Consider the following 15603-nt stretch of genomic DNA (forward strand, 5'->3'; position numbering starts at 1 on the left):
AGGGATGTGGCTCAGGGGTCAAGTGCCCCTGAGTTCAATCCCTAGTACCCACCCCACAAAGAAAAGGAAAGGCAATATATGTAAACATATTCTCATTTACTTGTATATGCATTAAAAAGTCTTCAGAAGTATATGCAAGAAGTCCGTATCTATGGTAGAGAGTATAGGAATTTTATGGGTGGGGAAAATGGATATGGAAAATAAAATTTCCATGTGTCTCTTATATTTTTTGCACCATATGAATGTACTATATATTCAAGGCTAAAAGATCACTCACACACACACACAAGTGGTGATATTTGAATGGTAGGATCATAGGATGTAGAATTTTGTTGGGTTTATTTTTTCCAAAAGGGTTTTCAAGTTATTCAAGTTTTTAGACCATAACATTTCAAGGGGGGTCTGGAGGTGTAGCTCAGTGGTAGAAAACTTGCCTCGCACCTGTGAGGCAATGAGTTCAATCCTTAGCACCACATAAAAAAATTAATTAATTAATTAAAGGTATTGTGTCCATCTACAACTAAAAAAAAAAAATTTTTTTTTTTAATGTCAAGGGGGGAAAAAAAAAGAGGCTTCTGGAGACACTCCATAAAGCCCCTTCCAATAAAAGAAACTGTGGCATTGTATGGTGTATGACCTCCTTCCCAGGCTCACCAAGGAACCTGGTGGCCTCTCCTGCAGCCACCTCTAATCACAGGCAGTATTCATCAGCCTTGACACATCTGGCCCAGGGAGGAGGAAGCTCTCACAGGGAGAGTGACAGCTGCTTAAAGATTCCCACCCAGCACTAGGATGGCCTCCTGCACACATTCACCGGAACCCACCCAGGTCTGTGAAATCAAGGGAAGGCTCAGAATCAAAGGCACCTGAGCATGCACCAAGAGGGGCTGTCACCTCTGCGGGGCCCAAGGGACAGGCAGATCTTCTTTACCTTGCACCTCCACACACTCTGCCTGGTTGAAGGCACTGTGCCTCCCGATGACCTTCACCAGAGACTGGGCCTTCACACAGTATGTGGCTCCTGGGTCCATGGTTTCCAGGTGCACAGGAACAACGCCCCTACTCCTCACCACTTTGTTCTGTTCCTTTGGGAGAATAGAAAACACAGTTATTCTCTGAGGGTAGCAGGACTGGAAAGGTTGAGGAGAGCCAGGAAGGGAACACTGCAGAAATTTCCTATCTGGGGTACATACAGAATGTTCCCTGTTACTCACGCATGTTTGCACTCACTTGCTCGTTTATCCACTCACGTTTATTAGGCACCTAATAAGTATCAGGCACTGTTCCAGGAACAGGGACAGAGCATATAACGAAGGAGGCAAAGTCTTTGCTGTTGTAGAGCTTTCGTGGGGAAGACCAACAATATATACATACATGTCAGGTGGCCATAAAAGCTGTGCAGAGAAAAGGCAAGGGGCTAGAGAGTGACAGGGAGGCACTAGTTTAGACAATGTGGTTAGCAGAAACCTTTCTGAAAGGATGATATTTGAGCAGAGACTGGAAATTTGGAAATCTGACTGGGCAAGGATTTGGCATGGTCACTACTGCCACAGAGATCAGTGCATAAAATCAGAGAGCTGGTGGGCCATGCCTCCCCACTTGCCCATCCATCCCTCTGTCTATGCACTCCGCTGTCCACCTTTCCACATCCACCGCCTGCCCCGGGCCTGTGCTCTGCATCTGAGCCTGCAGAGGCTTGTGTAGGCTGAGCCTAGGTGACTCAGGGCACATACTTCTCTTTCAGCACTGGCCCTGCCAGTTACAAGGGTGGGGAGCCACTCTGTCCCAAAGAATCAGGGAGCTGTGTGCTGCCTCCTGCCAGGTGCTGACCCTGTCCCCAGCACCACTCCACCTGTCTGGTTGGCAATGCCATGTCCTATCAGTTGGCTCTGACCTCATGGGGATAAGGGCTGGTATTATTGCCTGCCCTACCTGCCCCCACCCACCTTCCAGGGGACACTTCCCAACCTAAAGCCCCTATTGAGTGTGTGGCAGGGCATATACACTGCCCTCAGACACCACTAAGTGATCTGGGATACCTCTGGTGTGAGAAGGGTCCTATCAGAGACCAACTAGCTCCCTGCAACCACTAAGCTTGGCCCGATGAGCATGAACAATGGGATTCCTCTCCAAAGACTTTGGTCTTGGGAAACTAAATACCTAGATCTGGAAGTAGGGATAAAGGGGAGAGGATACTGTGAGAGGCCTCAGGCTCAGAGGCCTTGAGTGGCTGGGAAGGCACCATCATAGGCATATGTTGGAAGGTGTGATGAAGGGCAGGGCCTGGGAGTAAGCTGGGCAGGGAGCCACAGGAAGAGGACTCAGCGGAAGGAAGCAAGGCCACCACAGGTAGGGGTCCCTGGAGAAAGGAGACTCTGCCACCTCTCCTCAGGGATTCTGTGAGAGCCCATATTAATACTCTGAGAAAGCCCATTACTTCCTGGTGCTGATGGGAGCGGGCCTCTAGGCCCTGTCTCCCTCTCAGCTTGGACAGGGGCTCCATGGATTTGAGTGTCCCCTCACTTTCCATTGGTGCCCCACTCCTTCTGCTGCTGCTGTTTTGTGAGGGCTGGACTCTACTCACCTGGACTACAGCAGCCTTCCCACGGGGAGGGGCAGCTCCCTCCCGGGCTTTCTGCATGGCCTACCTGCTCCTAATTAAATGGGCTTATTCATAAGCCAGCTCCTGGCTGGCTGCCCCCTTCTGTTCCCTGCCAAGATCCACACCCTCAAGAGGCTTGTACCAGCCTCGTAGGCTCTTGAAATCATCCAGTTGATCTGGAACACCCTGGCCTGCTTCCCTTAACTGGCTGAGGAGATCAGCTGATGAGAGAGGGGAAAAGTCCATTCAAAAGATGTTCCAGGTCAATCTAGCTTAGTTTGGGGCATGAGACTGTCCCCCAAACTTCAGCAGATCTGCCTGAAAATGTTCTCAACCAAGACCAAAGTGGACTTGGCATTTTTATTTTTTAAAGAGGCCCAAGGAATGGTCAGCATCTAGTCATTTCTCCCTCCACAGGCTTCACCCAGAGCTGCTCATTCTCAGGCTGCCCAGACAGTGAGCACTGCAGGACCTGGCTCTCCTCACCCACCCTCAGAGAGCTATGCCATCTCCCCGCAAAGCCCGACTCACCTTGGCACCAGGCTCCCTCCTCCAGTAGGCCACGAGGAACTCAAACTGTGGCCCCAGGTCTTCCAGTTCAATAACCAGATGGAAGCCATCCTTGGACACCTCCATCCTGGGTGGGGTAAGGATGGCTGTTGGCAAGACAAGGGCAGAATCAAAGCCAGTCCCAGGCAGGACCACTTTTTTAATGATGAATGAATGAAACCCAAATGGCAAAGATTTACTATGATTCTGTTTTTTTTTTTTTTTTGGCCTCTTAACTTCGATAAAGTCTTCTATTCTTTTCCAGAAATATATATACTCAAGAAAAGAGGAAAAGGGATTACATACTCAAGTAGACATTATTACTTTCCCTTCTAAAATTGTGTGCTCCAGGTTCCACTAACCTAATATTTTAGTAGACATTGCTCTTCACCTTGGCTCATCTAATGAGCAGATGCCGTTTCTTAATGCTTGCCAAACACCTGCCTGAACTTGGATCTATGTGGAGCATAGCTGGGCCCCATCTTTTCCCCTTAGGAATGAACATACCTAGCAGGGCATGTGCATCCCTATAGTTCTCATAGACAGTGGCATGTACAGGCATTTGAATACTTTCAGACATCTGCAAACCACCAGAGGCCTGTGGATAGGTTAGCTATTCTGTTCTAGGCCTCATCTCACATCTTGACAGAGGGATATTATTGGCAAGTCAAAGGCTTTTTACAAATTTTAACATTGACTCTAGAAATTACAATTTAAATATAAATATCATCTTTTACATTACTTGGATCCCAAAGAGAGAGGAATCCCCACCACCAGGCCAAGAACAGAAGGGGTCACAGAGGCAGCTCCCACCCCCTCGCTACTGATGATGAATCCATATGTGCCTTGCAGATCCAGGTCCTCTGACCTCCATCTTTATGGAGGATAGATATTATTAGAGAAAATGACCCGAAGTTCAGAGAAGAATTTTTTGACAGTGTTGGGCCAGAAACCTCTGTCCTAAGCATTCTGCATACTTGTCTCATTTAATCCACCCAGGAAATCTAAGAGGGTAAATATTATTCTGTTTGTATGGAAATGTTAAGGGACTTTCCCAGAATCACAGTTAATGACCAGAATTTGAGCCCATGTCTATGTTTCTAGCTCCCCCATGAGGGGTGTTTATTCTTTGTACCAGGCAATCCCAAGTCCATCTATAATTAAAATAACTAGGAAGAATTTTGAACTCCCAATGACCAGGATGCACACAAATCAGTCAAATCAGACCCTCCAGGAATGGGCCCCAGGAGTGTGGTTCTCAAGCTCCTCCTCGACTTCAGCATGCAGTTGAGGGTAAGAACCTCTGCTCCCAATAAGGTTAAGGGCAGAAGATCCTCTATAGGGGAGCCTTAAAGAAGGATCTTTCACATTCCTGGGGAAAAGTCAGAGTGGCCTTTTACAAACAGAAAAGGACAGATGGAATGCCTTGAAGAGATCAGAGAGACCACTCAACACCACGGATAATTCAGAATGGAGTTCTAAGAAAAGAATAAGCCACACGCAAGAAGGAGGAAAGAGAACAGAGGACAATAGGGAGAGAGAACAAAGCCGGGCTCCCTCCCAGCCCTAGAAAATAAAACAAAAAAGAAAAGCAGGCAGCAGACCCAGAGGCTTGAGGCTCCCCCCGACGCTGCAGGTGTGGGTGCACCTGCCCTGTGAGGATGGTGGGTGCTGGGAGGACGTCCTGGATTGGCACTGCCCAGGCTTGACAACAGAGCTTTCCTTTTGTAATAGGCTAGATTTGTTAAAGAAGCCTTCAAAGAGCAAATAATGCATTTTTCTAACTATTAAATGTGATGTAAAACTTCTCGATTTCAAACTCTGATAAAAATTAATTTCATAAATGAGCTTCTAGGATCTGGATATAAAATGAATCCCATATTTTCTATTATTAAAGTGAAATTCTAGTTTTTCTTTTCGGTTCTCATGTGAGAACAGGAGAGTACAGCAGGTCCTCTCTTCTTGGTCACTGCTGACACCTCCTGGCGCGTTTGCGGTGGTGCTTTTGTGCACAGTAGCCCTGTGGTCACCCTTACTCCAAGTTCAGGTGGAAGAAAACCACCAGGGCAGCGCCACACCCAGTCCTCTCCCAGGCCTCCCTACCTGTGTGCGTGTGACCATGGTCTATCCAGGGGTGGATGTCTGAGACCTACTGCCCGCTCCACACCTGCTCTCCCTCCACCCTCCACACTCAGCCCACCACCAATCCCGTTGATTCCCGCCTCCTGTATCTCCCCCCACCTGATCTCTACCCAAGATGTAATAGTCATCATTCTTTTGGTTGCACTTATTATGCTCCATGTGTTGTTCTCCCTGCTTTACTTATATTAACCCAGTTTGCTCACATTGATCCCAGGAGGTACAAGAGGAGGAGCCTGAGAGCAAGGTCAAGGTCCCATGTTGTGCAAATGCCAGCACCAGGAGCAATCCTAAGCAAGCTGGATCCAGATTTTGCTTCTTCAAGATGATGCCTATTGTCCTCTGCCTGCCATGCTGTGCCATGGCCCTGCCCCCAGTGGTCCACTTGAGTCCCCTCTGGCTGCTCTCTCCTCCCTTTAACTTACCTTTTCTATTTATTCTTCAGAGAGGAGCCAGAGATCTTTCCAGAACATGAATCTCATCATGTCACCTCCTTCAGTGCCCTTTGCTGTTTTTAGGACAGACGTGCACTGCTTCTCACACTGCCTGCCTTCCAGACACTCCCCGTCAGGATTCCACACTGGCGGCCACCCTGCTCCCCCTGGAGTCCCCTCCCCAGAGGGCCTCTGCCTGCATGTCCCTATGTGAGATGGTCAACTCAGTGAGCTTACCTTACTGCCATCAAACAGACAGAGGCGAACATGTCTGCTGAGCACCTGGATGCTCATTCCTGGGAGAGAAATCATCTTACAGCTCCACAGGGTGAGGATCAAGGAAACACGACTTGGCCTTGACTTAATCTGAAAGAAAAACACAAAAACCTATTAATAGTAGTATAAATCCATTTCCAAAGCATCATTTGTAAAATACAGCTTAAGAAGATATACATAGAATACAAAAAGGAAAACTTTTACATGGATATACATACACAGAGTTTCAATAGTCTGTTCAAAATCAAACCCAGTTATTTCAGGTAAATTTTGCATAAAGTTATATTTGAAATATTTGCATTTTTTTCTTAACTACTTAAAAACTTCAATGAAAGACTACTAGTACTAGCAGGTAAAATATATGACCTGACCCTTGAATCACTGTATTCTAGTCTCCAGGTCCATTCCCATACGATGTGTGGAATTGAAGACAGTTACCCTAGCATGACAACCAAGATACCTGGCATGAATGTCACCCAGCTACCTCCTCTTTGGCTCTTAGATGCTTTGACATAGAATGTCATGTTTGGTCTGACTGTTCAAATCTATTTCACAGATAAAGGTCAGATTGTGAATAAATAAACTGGCATTCTGTATTTTTATTTTTAAAGAACAGCTTCAATTAGCTAAACTTTACATTCTGCTTTATGATCACAAGCCTTTTCATTTAAATAATTTATATTGTTGTAAAAGATAAGATAATATCAATAATCTGTCACCTTTTTATTTAAGTAGTGAGAGCTGGGTTTTTAGTTCCCGGGCACAAGTTCACGGCATTAACTGTGATCTGCTCAGCACTGGTGCACCAAGCAGCCCCTCTGCCCACTTGCAATACAGCACCTCCTACTAAGGCGCCAGTTGATGCTCAGGGTGAGAGGATTAGGGGCACCAAGTTCTGCAGCCCCCTTCCTACCACCCCGGCCACCACTGAGGGGTAAAGTCAAGGTAAATGGGAAGGGAGTGACATACTCTAATGCAGTTTATATCTGTTACAGGCAGATATAAAGTAGAATTAAAGATCAAGAGCATATTCTACTTCAAATACTGGCATAGCAAAAATCTTTTTTTCTTGGTGGTACCCAAAAAGTGTGATCATGAAGTTCTGCCGACTTTTTCATTCCCACTCAATTAAGATCATGTCACTTCCACTCTTCCTGACTGAGCTGGCAGCTTCCCACTGCAAGAGATCTGAGATGAGCAGCTTGCAGAGAGCAAAGTCTGCTTAGCTCTTGGTCTCAGAGGTCTCAGTCCATGGTCGCTTGACTCCACTGTTTTGGGGCCAGTGGCAAGGCAGGGAATCAGAGCGGGGAGCACATGGTGGCGTGATGTGTCACCTCGCAGCAGCCAGGAAGCAGATGGGAGAGAGGCAGGGGCTGGGGTCCCACAATCCCTTCATGGGTGTGGCTCAGCCATGTAACTTCCCCTCACTAGGACCCAGCTCCAGGTCCTACCACTTCCCAATAGCCCCCAGGCTGGCAGCAAGCCTTGACCCATGGGCCGTGGGGCACCTATCCAAAGCACAGTGCTGGCCACAGTATGACTGCGTTCTCATACTCTGCCAGGCACTGCCAAAGCCTTCATAAATTCTCACAACTGCTCGATGTTAGGACGACTGTCATCCCTGTTCCCAGATGAAGACACTGAGGTAAAGCATGATGAACAGGGAGACGCAGTATTACATCCTTTGTGGCGTTGGGAGGAGGGCACAACCGCTAAGAGAAACCAGAGTCAGGGGACCAAGTCTAGGTGCTGCCTTGACTATGTAAACATCACTGCTTTAAAGCCATATGTCACTCATGTGCTGGCCCCAGGACAACGGCAGCCAGGCTGCAGCTTCTCTGCTGTGGCTGTACTCACAGTGCCTGTCTTCGCGTCCCACATCAGATCTCTGAAGGACAGCTGTGATGCCGTGAGCTCAGGTTGCAGAAAGTAACTTGCTCGAAACTGATTCCCTGAAAAAACAGCTTTCCTTTATTTTCTTATAAAAAGAAGAATGAAATTCAAAACCAAAAGTCTAAGATATTATGCTACAAATTTAGGAACAGATATTTCCAAAATGCCAAGGGGCTTACTAGCAACTTGCTTTCCAAGACAGATGAACCAAGATAGGATCATGCTCAAAATTTTAAGATAAAAACTGATAAAAGACTACTTTAAGATAGTTTTAAGGAAGATCTTAAAGAGTTTAGACCAACAACATGCTTCACAGTGAAGATGATTTATTCAAATATTTCTATAAAATGCAGAAATCTGTAACATTTTTTATATATTTTAGAAAAAATACATAACCATTAGTTTGGATTCTTTTTTAAATTTTTTTAGTTGTTGATGTAACTTTATTTTTATTTATTTATATGTGGGGCTGAGGATGGAACCTGGTACCTCACACATGCTACGCAAGTGCTCTGCCATTGAGCCCAGCCCCAGTCCCAGCCCTGCTTCTTTCTTCACATATATGTTTTTAGTTATAGAGGCACAAAATACCTTTATTTTATTTATATACTCTTCCGTGGTGCTGAGGATGGACCCAGTGCCTCACATGTGCTAGGCAAGCGCTCTACACTGAGCCCGGCCCCAGAACCTAGTTTTACTTCTTAACACAAAAGTACAGGAATCCATCCACAAAATGCACGAGGATCTTTTCAGCACTGAAGCCAGCGAGGGGGTAGGTCTCGTATTTGGGAACTTATAGTGGCACTTCTGCTATCAAGACCACCCAATGCAAGTGAACTCCCCCTCCACTCTGCCAAAAGGTCCTGCGCAGCACTGGAAATGGGTATGACCTGTCAGGAATGGAGCAGCCTACCTGTCCCCACTTCTATCCTGCTTTGGTGAAGAATTTTCTACCAAAAGTCTTTGATGTGTTCCAATATAAATAAAGCAAGCGCGGGCTCCATTCTTTGTTAGGAGCTAGACCCATCTGGTCAGCTTTGCCCTTTGATGCCCCTGCTCTGAAACTGCTTTCCTGTGTTCTGAGGTCATCTCGTGGTACTTTTTTTAAGTATTAATTCCCAGCCAGCCCATCCCTCTGGAGGGAAGCCATTCCCTTGCCCACGCAGGCTATGGGAGATACCTAAGAATTTTTATACTTCTCTTCGATACTTTATCATGAAGAACATTTATTATAAAATCACTTTTTTGTTTAAGAAATCATTTGAGGGCTGGGGATGTGGCTCAAGTGGTAGCGCGCTCGCCTGGCATGCGTGCGGCCCGGGTTCGATCCTCAGCACCACATACCAACAAAGATGTTGTGTCCGCCGAGAACTAAAAAAAATAAAATATAAAAATTCTCTCTCTCTCTCCTCTCTCACTCTCTCTTAAAAAAAAAAAAAAAAAGAAAAAAAGAAATCATTTGAGTCCCTGCCCTGTGCCATGGGCTGTGCTAGGAGCTGGAAATGGAGCCAGAGAATCCTTGTTGACCACAGCTGAGTGAGGGAAACAGAGAAGTAGGCACATGAGACTAGTGTATGTGCTCACAGGGTGGGAGGGAAGCCGCGCTGCCAGAGCGGGCATCGCTGCCAAGGTGGAAGGGACCCTGAGACTACAGGATGGGAAGGGGCAGGAAGAACCTTCCCAGCAGAAGTAACCTTGAAGCAGCCCTTCCACCCGCAGTTAATGGCTCAGGCACCCAGGAGCCAGCCTGCCCCTCATGACTCCCCTTCAAAATGAGCTTCTAGACAAAAGTTGCCAAGTAGCGGGAAATCCAGGGTGAACAGGAATCAGAAAGCCCACTGAAGACTCTCCAGGAGAGCCCTTGCTGTGAAGAGGAGCAGAGGAAGGGAGGCTTCCTCGCTGGGACGGGATGGGCTGGTGGCACTGTGCTGGGACGGAATGGGCTGGTGGCACTGTGCTGAGACGGGATGGGCTGGTGGCACTGTGCTGGGACGGGATGGGCTGGTGGCATTGTGGTGCGCTGCTCCCAGTGGTGGCAGGGGAAGGCAGGACAGGCAGGCTAAAGAGCAGGAAAGGGCTGGCAATTAAAGAGAATAGGGAAGGGCTGGAGTCCACAACACATGTAAACAGATGGTCCTCTCATAGAACTGGAGTCCTTGCTTATGGTCACAAGAGGGACAAGGAAAGGACGTGCTCCAAAGAGAAGTGAGACTCGGCATCTTCCTCAACTTGTTTTAGCTACCAGAGAAAAATTAGCCTCCAAGCATGGCTGCAGAGGCCGAGCGCCACCGTACCTTCCTCCAACAGCTGGGAGAGTGTGGAAGGCCTGAAGCCTGCGGGGATAGCCCCCATGCTGGTTAACACATCCACGGTGTTCATCTGCCGAGGAGAGGACAAACAAAAGAGGTCTGCTCGCTTCCATCCATGCTTCCTCACCTCCCCACTGTGTCCCTTCAGCACCACAGCAAGCCCAACCCAACGGGAAAACACCACGTGCACATGTCGAGAAAGTGCTGCAACGTGACCCAATTCCTGAGAGGACATGGCCATCACTGGATCTGCACTCTCACAAGGATGTGGGGCCCACATAGTGCTGGGCGCAGAGCTTTGTGTTTCTAGATCACTGCTTCAAGTACATTCTGACTGTAATGCTCCTGCTCCAGCCCCACCCCAACTGCACTGCCTTTCAGCAGATGATACCACTAGCATCTCCTTGGGAGTTAGAAGAGCAGTAGAAGGTCAGGAAGATGCTAACTGAACCATTCATGGTGATGACTCACGGGGTGGAGAATTTTCATTTTGTCATGTCATTTTTTTTAAATGACAGGATTACAGATAGTGTCTTACCTTTCTGGGTTTTTCAGACTTTTCAAATAATAACTAAAATCTAATGCCAGCCTTTGCCAAATTGATAAATAATCTGAATAGGATCAATGAGAAAGATTTCGAGCTCTGAAATCACACCATGAATGAAATGATCTACTCTTTTTGTACAGAAGCCCTAATGAGAAATGCTGGTTGCAGCTCAGGCTTGCTAAGGCAGAAAGAGAAGCCTTCTGCCCTGCACCTTCCACACCTGAGCCTGGGTAGATCTAGGCAGTCTCGAAGAGTCTCCATCCTGGTTTGAATCTGAACTCAACCAGAACTAAAGGTAATAGAACACTTAAGACATCCCAAATGTCTTCATTGCCAAAAATATTATAAGACATCAAATATAAAGTATTATTAATAAGACAGCAGATACCAACCTCTGAGATAGCTTTTTGAACAGCGCTGCGGCGAGTATTAGTTCTGGGGAAATGAAAGAGCAGGTAAGTGCAGGCGCAGCCTCTGCCTCTCACCACACGAATCAGAGAACAAGTACAAACACTCAGTAGATTCTGAAGACCAAACAATCTCTAGGCGAGGCCAAGCTAGAACTAAATGCACTAAAAATAATTGCAAAACTAAAGTAGCCATGACCTTTAGGTCAACAATAATATGAAAAGCTCTCTAGGTATAAGTTGACTCCATTTCAAGAAAATCTTGCAATATTTTAATAGTAAAAATAAATAAAAATTTGGCAGAAGCTGCTCGCTCTCCCGCGCTCTGTACCTCTGATTAGCTTCGGATTCACCCTCCGTCCCCCCGGTGTCCTCCTCACTGCCCTCTTCACTTGTCACCTGCTCCTCTTCTTTATCACAGGGCTGGAAAAGTGTTGAAACAGGAAGTGCTTTCCAACTAACACAAAAATCAACCAATAAAAATGCTACGACTTTCAGAAACTTTCAGGCACAGAGGGGAATTTATATGTGACAGGGAAAAAAATTTCAACCCATGACTGATAACTTCACTATGTGAAACAATGACAAAGACTAAAGTAAACAGCAAATTCACCAAAATAAATCCCAGGTAGAATTTATTCAAATGAAAAAAATTAAAAGAATTACCTTTGATAGGAGAAAATAAAGGTGGGGTAAAGCCCTTTGCAGTTACGATACCAAAATTTAAATAATCATAAATGGAAATGCTAGCAGATTTCACTAATAAAAAATACACGCAGCTGAAGGTCAATAAAGAAACCATTAACACCAAGTTCTAAGGGTTGATTTCATAAAAAGCTCTTATAAATCAAGAAAAAGATTTTTTTAAAAAATTCATTTGAAAAATGGTCAAAGAAACTGAACTGGTTATCCACAAAGAAGAAACGCAAATGGTCGTAAATCATATGAAAGGATGCTCAGCCTCATTCGGAGTATCACAAGTACAAATAAAAACTATGAGGCTGTTTTGTTGATCACATTGGCAAAGGCTAAGAAAGACTGGTACTGGCCAGCCTCGGCAGATGCACGGGGAAATAAGCCCTCTTGACATTGGAGGCCATAATTTTGCCAAGAAAAAATTGGCAAAATAAATCAAGATATAAAGGTGTAAACCCTTTGAAGCACTGACAAGCATGTAGGATTTCACCCAAGAGCAACAACCAAGAGTCTACAAAGAGGTACATGCAGACTGATCCAAACAGGCTGCAGGTGGCCACCCTCCACCTCTTCCTCTCTAGCAGAACTGCTGACTCATGGAGCCTGCTGAGACTCCATCTGGCCAGCCAGCCTCCCTTGCAGCTAGGTGTGGCCTGGGGACTAAATATGCTGGTCCTGGAGACGTGGCTGAAGTTTTCTAACTTCCAGAAAACTTTTTACCTCCTTAGATAGCAGCTCATATTTCTTGATTCTTTCCTCTTTTCCCTTTTGCTGCTCAGAATCATTAAAGGATTTGGCCACTGACTTAACTAAAGAGGTAACCCAGGAAGAGCTGCCTCACTTGGAGCTATGGAGTTCCAGGTGGGGCCTGAACCAGCACCAGAAAGCCATCTCCACACTCCTTCCATGCGTGGGAGAAGACACAGCTACCTCAGGTGAGCTGCTTTGGGGAGACTTTTTGGTAATTCATAGAAGCTAATTTTAGGTTCTTTGTGGCATAATTGACGGTGATTATAGGTTGCAAACACCCTGAATAAATGTCACCACGAGCTGAAATGCTTGCTGCCTTCCAAAGGACGACCTAGACCTGTCCTGCGTGGTGCATAGCCCTTCGCCACCCGTGGCTACTGAGCTCTTCACATTAGCACAGGTTGAGATGTGCTGTCCACGTAAACACACACTGGATTTTGAACCTAATATAAAACAAGTAACTCAATGTCCAAATATAGATCATGTGTTGAAACGATATTTTTGATATATTAGACAATATAAAATATTAAAAATAATTCCCCCTATTTGTTTACTTCTTAATGAGTGTAATGAAAATATATATTTGTGTCTTTTGCTGGCAAAGAATTCCTAAAACTCTTGGAATTTCCTGAATTCTTATCCATAAGAAGTTTTCTTATTCCTAAGAAGTTCAACCATTCTAGTGTGCAGGCTAGTGAGGTGCCTCTAGAGGACCCCTAGAAAGCTTCAGGAAGGGATTAGAGGTTGGAACCTTCAGCTCTTCCTTCCAAACTTTAGGGAGGATGGAGGAGCTAGAGACTAAATTCATCACCAATGGTCAGTGATTTAGTTAATGAGAATAAACAAAATTCCATAGAAACCCCAGGGAGGCTGGGGCTTGGGTATCTTGCAGGTGGGTGAATACACAAAGGCTTTGGGGAACAGCATGCTTAGCTCCTGCATGCCCCACCTCAACATCTTGCCCTGTGCGTCCTCTTCACTGGTGTTCCTGAGTTGCATCCTTTATAATAAACTGGTACATCCAAGTATAGTTGTCCCGCAGTATCCTCAGGGGATTGGTCCCAGGAATCCCCATGGATACTAAACCTAAGGATGCTCTAGTCACTTATATAAAATGATACAGTATTTGCATATGACCTGTACACATCTTCCCACATACCTTATATCATATACAAAATACCTATGATCTCTAACACAATGTAAATGCCAAATAAATGATTATTATATTGTATAGTTTATTATAAAATAATGACAAGAAAAAGAAATGTACATGTTCAATATAGATGCAACTGTTTTAAGATATTTTTGCTCTGTATCCTCAGATACAGAGGACAGACAGGAAAGTGTTCTCCCAAATTCTGTGAGTCACCCTAGGGAATCATCAGACCCCTGCAGAAGGAGAGGAGACTTCTGAATTTTTGGCCAATCAGTCAGAAGTACAAGTGGCTGCTGGGACATGTGACTGGCATCTGAACAGAGGGCAGTCTAGTAGGACTGTGCCCTTACTGTGTGACACCTGTGCTAAATCCAGGAGTTAAGGCCAGAATCCAACTGAGTTGCTGGACACTGGCTGGTGCTACGGAGCTGATATGGAAAATGACACCCGTGGTGTCAGAGAATAACCCCGCCCCCCCGTCAGGAACTCAGTGTGGTCACTGGAAGACTTGGAATCCCGTGTGTGGGTTTTCTTATTTCCATCCGACAGAGCTCATCCAGACAGGTGTCTGCACCACGCAGCATGTGCTGTGACTCAGGACAAAGCAGGCATGGACAGTATGCTGATATCTTGGTAAGGGGGTCATGTATTTGTGGAAGTAAACACCAAGTGGACAGTGGCCATGTTTTATGATAATAAATGCCCCTTAGTTGTTATAAAACCACCAGCTCACACAGCCACCTCCTGCTGAGAATGCTCCGGGGCTCACTTTCACCCAAGCTCTTCACAGGCCCCCAGGACCTCAATACGCAATGTCCTCCCCACGCCCTGTCTCTGTAAAACTAAATTTAAATTTCAAGTCATTCTCTAGTCAACTGATCCAAGAATATAGCTTAATGTTTAACTGAAAATGAGATCTATCTGAAGGAGAAAGCATAGACAACAAAGACTCACCTCCAGGTAGGTTCTGGGAATCAGACCTTCGTTTCCTTTGCTGTCCTTAGCTATCCACCAACCAGCAGGCTTCTTCTCAATTACAAGAAGAATTTCTCCTTTCTTAACGCAAAACAAAGTACAAATTTAAAAATGAACCTCACTAGTCATGAGTAGCATTTCATTACTAATGCTTTAAAATATACACTGAAAAAAGGAAATATTTCCTTAATTCAATATTTATCCTAATTTTTATCAAATGCTTCCCTACTGCCATACCCCAATACCTTTGTGACCATAAATGAATCATTCCTTTGGGTTGCTCAACACACATTCAAATTCTACATGCAAATGGGGACCATTTCCACAAGCATTTATGAGGACCCGTACTTATTCTAGCAATTTGATTATTGCAGAAAATATTTTTGAATTTGTAAGTCTCTCTTTGGAAAATTTCTTCCAGGAGTATCATATAAATCCCTGAAGAAAAATGATTCTATTAAGTTAAGCCCTATTTTGAAACAAAAATAGTTTACCCAATGTTCCTACCTACCTAATCCATGTTTTCAACAATACTTGTCCATTGAAAACAATACTTGTTCATGTACGAAATATAATCCATCCTTGAAAAACAGTAATTTCCACTACTGAAGACATGTAAAAGCAAAGACTTTCTTAGAATATACATTATTATTTAGTATTGGTGGCATTTTTCCAGGAAAAGTTAAATAAAAACCTATGAATTAAAATGTATTAGCTCAGTGCAGTAGCACATGCCTGTAATTTCAGTGACTTGGGAGTCTGAGGCAGGAGGACTACAAGTTTGGGGCCAGCCTCAGCAACTTGGCAAGGTTCTAAGCAACTTAGCAAGGGGTCCTGTCTCAAAGTAAAAATAAAAAGGGGTGGGGACGT

The 15603-nt window shown here is 45.2% G+C and overlaps 1 protein-coding gene across 1 annotated transcript; it reads right to left on the bottom strand.

Annotated features, from left to right (window-relative positions):
• Positions 1–932: 932 nt before the first annotated feature.
• LOC144373615 (nephrocystin-1-like) lies at positions 933–14720 on the bottom strand. The gene is made up of 8 exons (XM_078036656.1): positions 14713–14720; positions 11488–11613; positions 11142–11184; positions 10188–10272; positions 7858–7952; positions 5962–6090; positions 3134–3258; positions 933–1085 (listed from the first exon to the last, which is right to left on the bottom strand). Exons 4-8 carry the CDS (start codon positions 10270–10272, stop codon positions 1067–1069), a joined length of 453 nt encoding a protein of 150 aa, XP_077892782.1. The 5' UTR covers positions 11142–11184; positions 11488–11613; positions 14713–14720; the 3' UTR covers positions 933–1066.
• Positions 14721–15603: the final 883 nt, after the last annotated feature.

Source organism: Ictidomys tridecemlineatus, unplaced genomic scaffold (genome assembly GCF_052094955.1).
Source record: "Ictidomys tridecemlineatus isolate mIctTri1 unplaced genomic scaffold, mIctTri1.hap1 Scaffold_446, whole genome shotgun sequence".
NCBI lineage: Eukaryota > Metazoa > Chordata > Mammalia > Rodentia > Sciuridae > Ictidomys > Ictidomys tridecemlineatus.